The sequence below is a fragment of the Lethenteron reissneri genome, chromosome 59 (genome assembly GCF_015708825.2).
Source record: "Lethenteron reissneri isolate LAM-NWPU_2019-01 chromosome 59, ASM1570882v1, whole genome shotgun sequence".
In the NCBI taxonomy this organism is placed as follows: domain Eukaryota; kingdom Metazoa; phylum Chordata; class Hyperoartia; order Petromyzontiformes; family Petromyzontidae; genus Lethenteron; species Lethenteron reissneri.
Window position 1 is genome coordinate 3,605,316 of NC_083837.1, and position 16,172 is coordinate 3,621,487.

Below are 16,172 nucleotides of genomic sequence, written 5' to 3' on the forward strand. Positions count from 1 at the left end.
CTCACTCTCTCACTCTCTCACTCACACTCTCACTCTCTCACCCGCTCACTCACTCGCTCACTCACTCACTCTCTCGCCCCACCCACGCGCTAACTCACTCACTCACTCACTCTCTCACTCACTCTCTCACCCGCTCACTCACTCTCTCACCCGCTCACTCGCCCTCTCACTCTCTCACTCACTCTCTCACTCTCTCACCCGCTCACTCACTCGCTCACTCACTCACTCTCTCGCCCCACCCACGCGCTAACTCACTCACTCACTCTCTCACCCGCTCACTCACTTGCCCTCTCACTCTCTCACCCGCTCACTCACTCTCTCACTCACTCACACTCACTCTCACCCGCTCACTCACTCTCTCACCCGCTCACTCACTCGCTCTCTCGCCCCACCCACGCGCTCACTCACTCACTCTCTCTCTCGCTCTCTCACCCGCCCTCTCACTCACTCACCCTCTCACCCACTCACTGACTCTCTCACCCGCTCACCCTCTCACCCACTCACTGACTCTCTCACCCGCTCACCCTCTCACTCGCCCCGCTCACTCACCGTCCAGGGACAGGGCCTCCATCTTGGGGTTGAGGAAGTCGAACAGCGTGCTAGGGGCCGATGGCCGCCCCCCGCCCGCCGCTCCCGGCGCGTCGTCGTCGCCCGTCGCCTCGCGGCGACCTCGGCCGCGACCACGAGATCGTCCGCCGAACCCCCCACGGTCTGTGAGCACACAAAGACAGCCCCCCCCCCCAACGCTGCGTTAACACACAAACTTTCAGAGCCAACACCCCCCCCCCACCACCATCCATCCAACCCAAACTTTTACCGGTGGCTGGGAGATGTGATGATGATGAGAGAGAGAGAGAGAGACACGCAAACTGAAATATACAGAAGGCAAAAGGGTCCAATATACAGCAGGCGTCAGGGTCAGGATTGAACCCACGACCTCCTGCCTACCAGGCGAGGTAGTTAACATCTCCTAGCCACCGTGATGATGATGAGAGAGAGAGACACGCAAACTCCAAATATACAGCAGGCGTCAGTGTTGGGATCGAACCCACGAACTCCTGCATACCAGGCGAGGTAGTTAACATCTCCTAGCCACCGTGATGATGAGAGAGAGAGAGACACGCAAACTCCAAATATACAGCAGGCGTCAGCGTCAGGATTTAACCCACGACCTCCTGTATACCAGGCGAGGTAGTTAACATCTCCTAGCCACCGTGATGATGATGAGAGAGTGACACGCAAACTCCAAATATACAGCAGCAGGCGTCAGGGTCGGGATCGAACCCACGACCTCCTGTGTACCAGGCGAGGAGGTCATGGGTTCAATCCTGACCCTGACGCCTGCTGCTGTATATTTGGAGTTCGCGTGTCTCTCTCTCTCCTCGTGGTCTTCTGCGTCTCATGACATTATCACCCCCCCTCCCTCAGTCCAATCTCGCGTGACGTCATGCCGGTGTGCGTCACAGACACAGACAATGATCCCCCCTATAGCCTTAACAGACTGTAGGGGCAAGTGCTGCTAGCGAGCGCCTACGAAGGCCGGCACGGCACACGAGGGGGTGGGTGGCCAGCACCACGCCCGACCGCCTTTGTCTCCCCAGTGTCGATCTTTTACACACCGCACCCAGGTACTAATTTTAGGCCGAGTCAACCTAGAGGAGGCCCAGATAATCTTCAGCGGGTGTCGGCCGCGAGCGGGAATCGAACTCGGGTTGCCGGGTTCGTAGCGCGGCGTAGCGCTAACCGCTACACCCACCGCTCCCCACGGATGGCGCGGAATCGCACGTGAAGATGCAACGCGGTGTGGTAAAAAATTAACCCGTAAAAACAAAGTTTTTCACTCTAAATCCTTTATATGCGTGGCGGCTAGAGTTCTCTCGTCCTCTGGCTTGAGATGGCTGCCACCTATGGGTCAGATGATTGTCTGCCACCATTAAGCAATTGGTAATTAAATATTTAAAAAAATTTCCCTAAACAGTGTAAAATTTTGCAATTTTTTTTCACCAAAAATTAATTGTCACGCACAACGAGTTTGTGTGCAAAATGTCAGCTCGATTGGATCACGGGAAGTGGGTTAAAAAAAGGACCGAAAGATTTGCACGGTCGTAAGCAAGCAAGCACGCAAGCAAGCAAATGAACTTAATATAAAGGATTTAAAAACCGGCGACAGGAGGCCGAGCTGGCTGGTGGGGGTGGTAAACACATAAATAACGCTCGGCTCGGCTCGGCGAGCGAGCGAGCTTAGCCTTCCCAGCTGCTTTCAAAGTTTCTTGGGCATTTCTCATTCCGACGAAAAGTGAGCGGAGCCCCAGCTACGCTCAGAACGTTTAAAGCTTCGCCGTTGCATCGTCGTCGTCTGCGTCTTCATCGCCGAAGACTCACACAGAGACCCGTAGACTCGCATAGAGACCCGTGGACTCACGTAGAGACCCGTAGACTCACATAGAGACCGTAGACTCACATAGAGACCCGTAGACTCGCATAGAGACCCGTAGACTCACATAGAGACCCGTAGACTCACATAGAGAACCGTAGACTTACATAGAGAACCGTAGACTCGCATAGAGACCCATAGACTCACATAGAGACCCATAGACACACGCAGAGACCCATAGACTCACACAGAGACCCATAGACTCACGCAGAGACCCATAGACTCACGCAGAGACCCATAGACTCACGCAGAGACCCATAGACTCGCATAGAGACCTGTAGACTCACATAGAGACCCGTAGACTCACACAGAGACCCGTAGACTCACACAGAGACCCATAGACTCGCATAGAGACCCATAGACTCACACAGAGACCCGTAGACTCACACAGAGACCCGTAGACTCACATAGAGACCCGTGGACTCACGTAGAGACCCGTAGACTCACATAGAGACCGTAGACTCACATAGAGACCCGTAGACTCGCATAGAGACCCGTAGACTCACATAGAGACCCGTAGACTCACATAGAGAACCGTAGACTTACATAGAGAACCGTAGACTCGCATAGAGACCCATAGACTCACACAGAGACCCATAGACTCACGCAGAGACCCATAGACTCACGCAGAGACCCATAGACTCACGCAGAGACCCATAGACTTGCATAGAGACCTGTAGACTCACATAGAGACCCGTAGACTCACACAGAGACCCATAGACTCACGCAGAGACCCATAGACTCGCATAGAGACCCGTAGACTCGCATAGAGACCCATAGACTCACACAGAGACCCATAGACTCGCATAGAGACCCATAGACTCACACAGAGACCCATAGACTCACACAGAGACCCGTAGACTCACACAGAGACCCATAGACTCACACAGAGACTCATAGACTCACACTGAGACCCATAGGCTCACACAGAGACCTATATACCCACACAGAGACCCATAGACTCACACAGAGACCCATAGACTCACACAGAGACCCGTAGACTCACACAGAGACCCATAGACTCACACAGAGACCCATAGACTCACACAGAGACCCATAGACTCACACAGAGACCCGTAGACTCACACAGAGACCAGTAGACTCACATAGAGACCCGTAGACTCACACAGAGACCCATAGACTCACGCAGAGACCCATAGACTCGCATAGAGACCCGTAGACTCGCATAGAGACCCATAGACTCACACAGAGACCCATAGACTCGCATAGAGACCCATAGACTCACACAGAGACCCATAGACTCACACAGAGACCCGTAGACTCACATAGAGACCCGTAGACTCAGCACACAGAGACCCATAGACTCACATAGAGACCCATAGACTCACTCAGAGACCCGTAGACTCACGCAGAGACCCATAGACTCACATAGAGACCCATAGACTCACTCAGAGACCCATAGACTCACATAGAGACCCATAGACTCACTCAGAGACCCGTAGACTCACATAGAGACCCATAGACTCACATAGAGACCCATAGACTCACTCAGAGACCCATAGACTCACATAGAGACCCATAGACACACGCAGAGACCCATAGACTCACACAGAGACCCATAGACTCACGCAGAGACCCATAGACTCACGCAGAGACCCATAGACTCACGCAGAGACCCATAGACTCGCATAGAGACCTGTAGACTCACATAGAGACCCGTAGACTCACACAGAGACCCATAGATTCGCATAGAGACCCATAGACTCACACAGAGACCCATAGACTCACACAGAGACCCGTAGACTCACATAGAGACCCGTAGACTCAGCACACAGAGACCCGTAGACTCACATAGAGACCCATAGACTCACATAGAGACCCATAGACTCACTCAGAGGCCCGTAGACTCACACAGAGACCCATAGACTCACATAGAGACCCATAGACTCACATAGAGACCCATAGACTCACTCAGAGACCCATAGACTCACTCAGAGACCCGTAGACTCACACAGAGACCCATAGACTCACATAGAGACCCATAGACTCACATAGAGACCCATAGACTCACATAGAGACCCATAGACTCACTCAGAGACCCGTAGACTCACACAGAGACCCATAGACTCACACAGAGACCCGTAGACTCACACAGAGACCCATAGACTCACACAGAGACCCATAGACTCACACAGAGACCCGTAGACTCACACAGAGACCAGTAGACTCACATAGAGACCCGTAGACTCACACAGAGACCCATAGACTCACGCAGAGACCCATAGACTCGCATAGAGACCCGTAGACTCGCATAGAGACCCATAGACTCACACAGAGACCCATAGACTCGCATAGAGACCCATAGACTCACACAGAGACCCATAGACTCACACAGAGACCCGTAGACTCACATAGAGACCCGTAGACTCAGCACACAGAGACCCGTAGACTCACATAGAGACCCATAGACTCACATAGAGACCCATAGACTCACTCAGAGACCCGTAGACTCACGCAGAGACCCATAGACTCACATAGAGACCCATAGACTCACTCAGAGACCCATAGACTCACATAGAGACCCATAGACTCACTCAGAGACCCGTAGACTCACATAGAGACCCATAGACTCACATAGAGACCCATAGACTCACTCAGAGACCCATAGACTCACATAGAGACCCATAGACTCACATAGAGACCCATAGACACACGCAGAGACCCATAGACTCACACAGAGACCCATAGACTCACGCAGAGACCCATAGACTCACGCAGAGACCCATAGACTCACGCAGAGACCCATAGACTCGCATAGAGACCTGTAGACTCACATAGAGACCCGTAGACTCACACAGAGACCCATAGATTCGCATAGAGACCCATAGACTCACACAGAGACCCATAGACTCACACAGAGACCCGTAGACTCACATAGAGACCCGTAGACTCAGCACACAGAGACCCGTAGACTCACATAGAGACCCATAGACTCACATAGAGACCCATAGACTCACTCAGAGGCCCGTAGACTCACACAGAGACCCATAGACTCACATAGAGACCCATAGACTCACATAGAGACCCATAGACTCACTCAGAGACCCATAGACTCACTCAGAGACCCGTAGACTCACACAGAGACCCATAGACTCACATAGAGACCCATAGACTCACATAGAGACCCATAGACTCACATAGAGACCCATAGACTCACTCAGAGACCCGTAGACTCACACAGAGACCCATAGACTCGCATAGAGACCCGTAGACTCACACAGAGACCAGTAGACTCACATAGAGACCCGTAGACTCACACAGAGACCCATAGACTCGCATAGAGACCCGTAGACTCACACAGAGACCCATAGACTCGCATAGAGACCCGTAGACTCACATAGAGACCCATAGACTCACATAGAGACCCGTAGACTCAGCACACAGAGACCCGTAGACTCACATAGAGACCCATAGACTCACATAGAGACCCATAGACTCACTCAGAGACCCGTAGACTCACGCAACGGGGAGGGGGGCGGAGGGGAGGGTTGAGAAGTGAAGAGGAATAATAAACAATAATAAAACAGTCATCAACTCCTCGCCATTAGGACGCTAATGGGTTCCGCCGCGCGAGGCAGTTTGCCTTCTAATGACTCGGCTACGATTCCTCGCCAACACGCAGAGCGCTCCTCTTCTCAGAACAGCTTGGCTGCACAGGACGCAGCAGCAGCAGTAGCAGCAGTAGCAACAGTAGCAGCAGTAGCAGCAGCAGTAGCAACAGCAGCAGTAGCAGCAGCAGCAGTAGCAGCAGCAGTAGCAGCAGTAGCAGCAGTAGCAGCAGCAGTAGCAGCAGTAGCAGCAGTAGCAGCAGCAGTAGCAGTAGCAGCAGCAGTAGCAGTAGCAGCAGCAGTAGCAGCAGTAGCAGCAGTAGTAGTAGCAACAGCAGTAACAGCAGTAGCAACAGTAGCAACAACAGCAGCAGTAGCAACAGCAGCAGCAGTAGCAGCAGTAGCAGCAGCAGCAGTAGCAACAGCAGCAGTAGCAGCAGTAGTAGTAGCAACAGCAGTAACAGCAGTAGCAACAGTAGCAACAACAGCAGCAGTAGCAACAGCAGCAGCAGTAGCAGCAGTAGTAGTCGCAGTAACAACAGCAGCAGTAGCAGTAGCAACAGCAGTAACAGCAGTAGCAACAGTAGCAACAACAGCAGCAGTAGCAACAGCAGCAGCAGTAGCAGCAGCAGTAGTCACAGTAACAACAGCAGCAGTAGCAGCAGTAGTAGTAGCAACAGTAGCAACAACAGCAACAGCAGCAGTAGCAACAGCAGCAGCAGCAGTAGCAACAGCAGCAGTAGCAGCAGCAGTAGTAGCAGCAGTAGCAGCAGCAGTAGCAGCAGCAGTAGCAACAGCAGCAGTAGCAGCAGCAGTAGCAACACCAGCAGCAGTAGTAGCAGTAACAGCAGCAGCAGCAGTAGAAGCAGCAGTAGCAACAGCAGCAGCAGTAGTAGCAGCAGCAGTAGTAGCAGCAGCAGTAACAACAGTAGCAGCAGTAGCAGCAGCAGCAGTAGTAGCAGCAGCAGTAACAACAGCAACAGCAGCAGCAGTAACAACAGCAACAGCAGTAGCAGCAGTGTCTGGGAGGGAGGGGAGCGCTCGTTAATTCTGTTGCCACGGCTCTCGTTGTTCTCCAATTAAAAAAAATATATTTACAAAAAAAACCCTCTAATGGGCGATCGTTAAAACAATTGGTGATGAGCACCGTACTCAGCCAGCCGGAGGAGGAGGAGGACTTCTATTAACGGCCCTCTAGTGCCGACTGCCCCGGTGCCAACGCCTGGCACAGCGGAATGACGCGTCGGTCGGTCGTGCGGACGGGACGGCTGTGTTACAGAGACAGATCAAGCGAGGGGCTCACGGACACACACCACACACACACCGCACTCAGCCAGCCAGAGGAGGACTTCTATTAACGGACCCTCTAGTGCCGACTGCCCCGGTGCCAACGCCTGGCACAGCGGAATGACGCGTCGGTCGGTCGGTCGGACGGACGGACAGGACGGCTGTGTTACAGAGACAGATCAAGCGCGGGGCTCACGGACACACACCACACACACACCGCACTCAGCCAGCCAGAGGAGGACTTCTATTAACGGATCCTCTAGTGCCGACTGCCCCGGTGCCAACGCCTGGCACAGCGGATTGACGCGTCGGTCGGTCGGTCGGTCGGACGGACGGACAGGACGGCTGTGTTACAGAGACAGATCAAGCGTGGGGCTCACGTACACACACCACACACACACACCGCACTCAGCCAGCCAGAGGAGGACTTCTATTAACAGACCCTCTAGTGCCGACTGCCCCGGTGCCAACGCCTGGCACAGCGGAATGACATGTCGGTCGGTCGTACGGGACGGGACGGCTGTGTTACAGAGACAGATCAAGCGCGGGGCTCACATACACACACCACACACACACCGCACTCAGCCAGCTAGAGGAGGACTTCTATTAACGGCCCTCTAGTGCCGACTGCCCCGGTGCCAACGCCTGGCACAGCGGAATGACGCGTCGGTCGGTCGTACGGGACGGGACGGCTGTGTTACAGAGACAGATCAAGCGCGGGGCTCACGGACACACACCACACACACACCGCACTCAGCCAGCCGGAGGAAGACTTCTATTAACGGCCCTCTAGTGCCGACTGCCCCGGTACCAACGCCTGGCACAGCGGAATGACGCGTCGGTCGGTCGTGCGGACGGACGGGACGGCTGTGTTACAGAGACAGATCAAGCGCGGGGCTCACGGACACACACCACACACACACACACCGCACTCAGCCAGCCAGAGGAGGACTTCTATTAACGGCCTCTAGTGCCGACTGCCCCGGTGCCAACGCCTGGCACAGCGGAATGACGCGTCGGTCGGTCGTACGGGACGGGACGGCTGTGTTACAGAGACAGATCAAGCGCGGGGCTCACGGACACACGCCCCACACACACCGCACTCAGCCAGCCGGAGGAAGACTTCTATTAACGGCCCTCTAGTGCCGACTGCCCCGGTACCAACGCCTGGCACAGCGGAATGACGCGTCGGTCGGTCGTGCGGACGGACGGGACGGGACGGCTGTGTTACAGAGACAGATCAAGCGCGGGGCTCACGGACACACACCACACACACACACACCGCACTCAGCCAGCCAGAGGAGGACTTCTATTAACGGCCTCTAGTGCCGACTGCCCCGGTGCCAACGCCTGGCACAGCGGAATGACGCGTCGGTGGGTGGGTCGGTCGGGTGCACGGACAGACACAGATCAAGCGCGGGGCTCACGGACGCGCTCGCCTAAATAAGCTCTCTCGGAGAGTACGGCGCGCTTCAAAAAGCGAGCGTCGAAAGGCAAATTTGAATGATCGCGGAGGGGAAAAAATTAACCCGTAAAAACAAAGTTTTTCACTATAAATCCTTTATATGCGTGGCGGCTAGAGTCCTCTCGTCCTCTGGCTTGAGATGGCTGCCACCTATGGGTCAGATGATCGCCTGCCACCATTAAGCAATTGGTAATTAAATATAAAAAAAAAATTCCTAAAAAGTGTAAAATTTTGGAATTATTTTCACGAAAATAAATTGTCACGCACAACGAGTCTGTGTGCAAAATGTCAGCTCGATTGGATCACGGGAAGTGGGTTAAAAAACGACCGAAAGGTTTGCACGGTCGTAAGCACGCAAGCAAGCGAGCAAGTGAACTTAATATAAAGGATTTAAAAAAGGGTCAATGGCGCGACCGGCGTTTATTCTTGGAGCTTCGCTTTCCGAAACCTCCCCCCCCGCCCCCCACCGCCAGCCCCCACCTCGGCCACTGGCCGCGATATTTTCGTGTCACTGCGTCCGCTAATTGCCTCCGACTGCGTCCCTTGAGCCGTAGACATCCCCCCCGCGGACATGTTTATTGTCGCGCGTTCAACGACACGGAGCGAGCGCTCGCGTCAACGCTGACGGCGTTTAAGATAGTGCGGCATCACGGCGGAGGGAAAGAATCAAGAAGAAGAAAAGAAAACAACGACGCCGTGCGATATCCGCAAATAGCTGCTGCTGCCAGCTGTGCCACGTCACGTGCCATTAACCCTTTTCCCGTTCCGATGAAGTACCAGTACGCACGTACACGTACACGTCATCAGTGTATGTACGTCATCAGTACGTCATCAGCAGGCGTACGTCACAGCAAGTAACGATTCTGTCGCCGGTACGTCTTCAGTTTCGAACAAAGTAGCGAGGCCCCAACACAGTCTGTTGAAGGCTTTACGGGGAAATCTTTGGTTTATTTTATTGTATGATAAAAATAATGTATATATACGCACGCAAGTAATACATCGTATTAAGGCATCAGCACCCGATGGAATGAGCGCACGATCGTTAACAATCATAAACGGCCACGACCTCTCCACTGCTGGATTTGAGGTCTTTGAACAAAGTCTCCGACCCTCGGAGAGCACAGAAGCACAGCACGAGAAGGGAGGGGGGGGGGCTGGGGGTGTGGGGGGGCGGCACTCCGGGCGCGATCGCAGGGTGACGAAGCAGACGAACTCGCGACACGGCACGGGCGTAGCGCCGGCGGCGGTCAATATCTCATTTTGCGGTGAGCGCCACGCGGAGTTGTGGTGCTGTGGGAAAGCCCAGGCGGGGGCCGCTGTGTGGTTATCGCGGTTCGTGCACAGCCCACACACACCACACACACACCACACACACACCACACACACACCCCACACACACATACACACACCACACACACACCACACACACACCACACACACACCACACACACACACCACACACACCACACCACACACACACACCACACACACACACACCCCACACACACCACACACACACACCACACACACACCACACACACACACCACACACACACCACACACACACTACATACACACCACACACACCACACACACACCACACACACACACCACACACACCACACACACACACCACACACACCACACACACCACACACACACACCACACACACACACACACACACACACACACACACACCACACACACACACCACACACACACACACACACACCACACACACACCACACACACACACCACACACACCACACACACACACCACACACACCACACACACACACACACACACACACACACCACACACACACACCACACACACACACACCACACACACACACACACCACACACACACACCACACACACACACACCACACACACACACACCACACACACACACCACACACACACACACACACCACACACCACACACACACACACACACCACACACACACCACACACACACACCACACACACACACACACACACACCACACACACACCACACACACACACACACACACACCACACACACACCACACACACACCACACACACACACACACACACACCACACACACACACACACACACCACACACACCACACACACACACCACACACACCACACACACACACACACACACACACACACACACACACCACACACACACCACACACACACACACACACACACACACACACACCACACACACACACACCACACACACACCACACACACACACACACACACACCACACACACCACACACACACCACACACACACACCACACACACACACACCACACACACCACACACACCACACACACACAACACACACACACCACACACACACCACACACACACACCACACACACACACACCACACACACACACACCACACATCACACCACACACACACACACACACCACACACACACACACACCCCACACACCCCACACACCCCACACACCCATACACACCCCACACACCCCCCCCCCCCACACACCCCACACACCCCACACACCCCCCCCACCCCCCACCCCCCACACACCCCACCCAACCAACCACCCGCCCGCCACCTTCCACACCACAGCCGCTAACGTGCGGATTAATGTCAAACGGGGCTCCGAGGGCCGCAGCGGATAACCAGAGTGGACCGCGCGGATAAACAAGGAGGGGCCGGGTCGTCAATATCAATTTGCAACTTCAGAAATGTGCCGAAATGTGCAAACGCTCACGTTATTAAACCCCCGACGGGAAGCCAGCCGCTTTAATAGAGAGCCCACGGGCTACGGCGTGATTAATCAGAGGCTTGCTTGTCAATAATAATAATACTGATCATCAAACCAATTCAAGGTGCCCCAACAGCCTAATCAGCTATGGGGGGGGGGGGGAGGGTGGGTTTTCGGGGCAAGTGCGACAGCCCCTTTTCGAACCGGCCGTGGAAATTCCACATTCTCATGGCAGGCACCCGCACGAAGCGTCGTCATTGCGCCCACACTCATCCCCATCTCGACTCACTCGCTTGTCTCCGCGCTCTCAACTGGCTACCCATCGCCAGTAGGGTCACGTACAAGACCGCCTGCCTCTGCCATAATGCCTTCATGTCCGCCTGCCCGCCCCGTACCTCTCTTCATTATTGACAACTTGCAGCGCGGCACACGGCAGATGCCTGCACAGCGCGACTCACGACCTCCTCTTGATACCGAGATCCAGGATGGTCACCGTGTCTCGGTGGCAGCCACAACAGTCTGGAACGCCGTCATCCCTCTGCACATTCGCAGCGTCACCCCAATCGCCTCCTTCAAGAGACACTTAAAAACTCACCTCTACGACCACGCGCTTTCGAGCGACTCTGAGCTCGGCTCCACTCCTCTGAGTTGCGGCCGTTACGTCTGCAAATTTGCGCGCGTTATAAATTGAACTATTGAATTTCGATTTAAAGCCTTCGTGACTGCAGGGATTCATCTTCTTGGCTCTTTCGGTAAAGTCACGTAGGTAAAAAATGAAATTAAAATTAATAAAAATAAAAATCACGACGTTTCGGAGGCAACACAAGTCTCCGTCATCAGGTGGGACCGTCACAGCCAGATTTGCTGTATCAAGTGAGGTACAGCAAATCTAGCTGTGATGACGATTGTTCGTGTTGCGATCGAAACTTCACGATTTATCATTTACTTTTCTAACGACGCGACTTTACCGAAAGAACCAAAGAGTTATGCATTCCTGCAGTCACGAAAACTTCAAATCGAGCGTGCAATAATACCGCCTCAAAGCGGACGCCAACGTTGGCAAAGCACATTTACTTAAATTTCGATTTGAAGCTTTCGTGACTGCAGGGAATCATCTTCTTGGTTCTTTCGGTAAAGTCACGTAGAAGGGAAATAATAAAATAATTAAAATAAAACATAATAAAATAATTCTCACGACGTTTCGGCCACAACGCAAGCAGCCGTCCTCAGGTGGAGAACAGCGCTGTCGGAAAGACGTTAATTTTCCCTTGCATATCTGACTGCGTGCCAGTCACGTGCGGAAGCATCCGCTGAATAAATACACGGCGGACGTAAAAGATCAACCCGGCATCGTTTGACAAAGTAGGTCCCAATTTGCCGCAAGTGTTGCATTGTACAACAGCAGCAACCATCGCCCCCTGCTGGGGGACTCGAGCCCTGAAGGTCATTCAGGCCACAAGGTCACCCAAGGCCAAAGGTCACCCAGGCTCAAAGGTCACCCAGGCCCAAAGGTCACCCAGGCCCAAAGGTCACCCGGGCCCAAAGGTCACCCAGGCACCAAGGTCACCCAGGCCCAAAGGTCACCCAGCTCCAAAGGTCACTCAGCTCCAAAGGTCACCCAGGCTCCAAGGTCACTCAGGCTCCAAAGGTCACCCAGGCCCCAAGGTCACCCAGGCACCAAGGTCACCCAGGCACCAAGGTCACCCAGGCTCCAAAGGTCACCCAGCTCAAAGGTCACCCAGGCCCTGAAGGTCACCCAGGTCCTGGAGGTCACCCAGCTCCAAAGGTCACTCAGCCGCCAAGGTCACCCAGCTCCAAAGGTCACTCAGGCTCCAAAGGTCACCCAGGCCCAAAGGTCACCCAGCTCCAAAGGTCACTCAGCCGCCAAGGTCACCCAGTCTCCAAAGGTCACTCAGCCCCCAAGGTCACCCAGGCCCAAAGGTCACTCAGCCCCCAAGGTCACCCAGGCTCCAAAGGTCACTCAAGCCCAAAGGTCACCCAGGCTCCAAAGGTCACTCAGGCCCAAAGGTCACCCAGGCTCCAAAGGTCACTCAGGCCCAAAGGTCACCCAGGCTCCGAAGGTCACTCAGCCCCCAAGGTCACCCAGGCTCCAAAGGTCACCCAGGCTCCAAAGGTCACCCAGCCCCCAAGGTCACACAGGCCCCGAGGTGACCCAGGCTCAAAGGTCACCCAGACACCAAGGTCACCCAGGCTCAAAGGTCACCCAGGCTCTGAAGGTCACTCAGCCCTCAAGGTCACTCTTGCCACGGAGACCCCTACACCGGTCTCTTTGAGCCCTCGCCCGCCGGTAACAAAAAAAAACGATGGGAAAAGCTCTTGCCGCTGGACGGTTCGAGCCATTCTCATCGACCTCCGACCCCGCGCCACGAAAAACGGATGCGACCGATCGCCTGCTGAGTCAACACGTCACGGTGGCTAGAGATGTTGACTACCTCGCCTGGTATACAGGAGGTCGTGGGTTCGATCCCAACACTGACGCCTGCTGTATATTTGGAGTTTGTGTGTCTCTCTCTCTCTCATCATCACGGTGGCTAGGAGATGTTAACAACCTCGCCTGGTATGCAGGAGGTCGTGGGTTCGATCCCAACCCTGACGATGCCTGCTGTATATTTGGAGTTTGCGTGTATCTCTCTCTCATCATCATCACGGTGGCTAGGAGATGTTAACAACCTCGCCTGGTATGCAGGAGGTCGTGGGTTCGATCCCAACCCTGACGATGCCTGCTGTATATTTGGAGTTTGCGTGTATCTCTCTCTCATCATCATCACGGTGGCTAGGAGATGTTAACTACCTCGCCTGGTACACAGGAGGCCGTGGGTTCGATCCCGACCCTGACCATGCCTGCTGTTTATTTGGAGTTTGTGTGTCTCTCTCTCTCATCATAATCATCACGGTGGCTAGGAGATGTTAACAACCTCGCCCGCTACGCAGGAGGTCGTGGGTTTGATCCCGACCCTAGACTCCTGCTGTATATTTGGAGTTTGTGCGTCTCTCTCTCTCATCATAATCATCACGGTGGCTAGGAGATGTTGACTACCTCGCCTGATGTACAGGAGGTCGTGGGTTCGATCCCAACCCTGACGATGCCTGCTGCTGTATATTTAGAGTTTGCTTGTCTCTCTCTCCCCCCGGTTTTTTCCCCTCCACACATTTCGAATCGACGTCACGCGCTTACGAGTCTCTGTCTGCTGTGAACTTCCACGCGACGACGACGAAAAGCCGCCGCTTCGCCGAGCCATCATCGGCGACAGCCTGTGTCGCTTCTGTCAAAAAGAGCTACGTAGAAACGGCTCAATGTGGGGGGGGGGGGCCCTCAACCTGGTCAAATAACAAAAAAATTACGCGCAGACCCGTCAGTTACATTGTGCGGAACAACTCAGCCGCGCAACGTCTCCGGGCGGTAGCGCCGGCACCGGCGGTGGATTTGACGGCGCCGGGGGGGGCTGTGAGCGATGTCGCCCGCCCGACGCAAGGCGCTAACGCCATCGATCGCACGGGCGCCGGGGAGCGCCGGGGAACGGCGGAGCCTCCCGAGCCGGCCGGCCGGTCAGCCGGCGAGAGCGTCACGCCACCGGTCATTATTTAAACGCCGGATTTTTATTGGCAGCACGCGTACGTACGCGCGCGCGCGTGCGTGCGCGCCTGCGCGTGTGTTTGACGCGTGTCCGCGGGGCAGCGGTGGCGCAGAGTCTGGCGCGCTGCGCTACGAAACCCGGCGACCCGAATTCGATTCCCGCTCGCGGCCATCGGCGGTGACGATTTTCTGAACGGGTCCTGGGGCCTCTCCCCTCTCTTAGGTCAACTCAGGAAAACGTGGCCGGGCGTGGTGCTAGCCACCCACCCCCTCGTGTGCCGTGCCGGCATTCGTAGGTGATGCTCGCTAGCAGCGCTTGCCCCGACAGTGTGTTGAGGCTACACGGGGGATCTTTGTCTTTTTTGTGTATCTGTGCGGTGAGGGGAGCGGTGGTGCAGCGGTTAGCGCTAAGCTGCGCTATGAACCCGGCGATCCGGGTTCGATTCCCGCTCACGGCCAACACCGGTGACGATTATCTGAACCGGTCCCGGGCCTCCTCTAGGTCGACTCAGCCTCAAATGAGTACCTGGTGCGGTGTGTAAACATTGTGCCACTAGGGAGACAAAGGCGGTCGGGCGTGGTGTTGGCCATCCACCCCCTCGTGTGCCGTTCCAGCCTTCATAGGTGCTCGCTAACAGCACTTGCCCCAAAAGTACAGAGACCCATAGACTCACACAGAGACCCATAGACTCACACAGAGACCCATAGACTCACACAGAGACCCATAGACTCACACAGAGACCCATAGACTCACATAGAGACTCATAGACTCACACAGAGACTCATAGACTCACACAGAAACCCATAGACTACATAGAGACCCATAGACTCACACAGAGACCCATAGACTCACATAGAGACCCATAGACTCACACAGAGACTCATAGACTCACACAGAGACCCGTAGACTCACACAGAGACCCATAGACTCACACAGAGACCCATAGACTCACACAGAGACCCATAGACTCACACAGAGACCCGTAGACTCACACAGAGACCAGTAGACTCACATAGAGACCCGTAGACTCACACAGAAACCCATAGACTCACGCAGAGACCCATAGACT

General features: G+C 54.6%; 1 protein-coding gene across 1 annotated transcript in view; it reads right to left on the reverse strand.

Moving 5' to 3' along the window:
• Positions 1 to 16,172, reverse strand: part of TDRD3 (tudor domain containing 3) — a 281,657-nt gene that overhangs the window by 49,548 nt on the left and 215,937 nt on the right. The window contains exon 10 of the mRNA XM_061575824.1: positions 550 to 711. Coding sequence (XP_061431808.1) covers positions 550 to 711 — 162 coding nt within the window. The remainder of the gene's footprint in view (positions 1 to 549; positions 712 to 16,172) is intronic.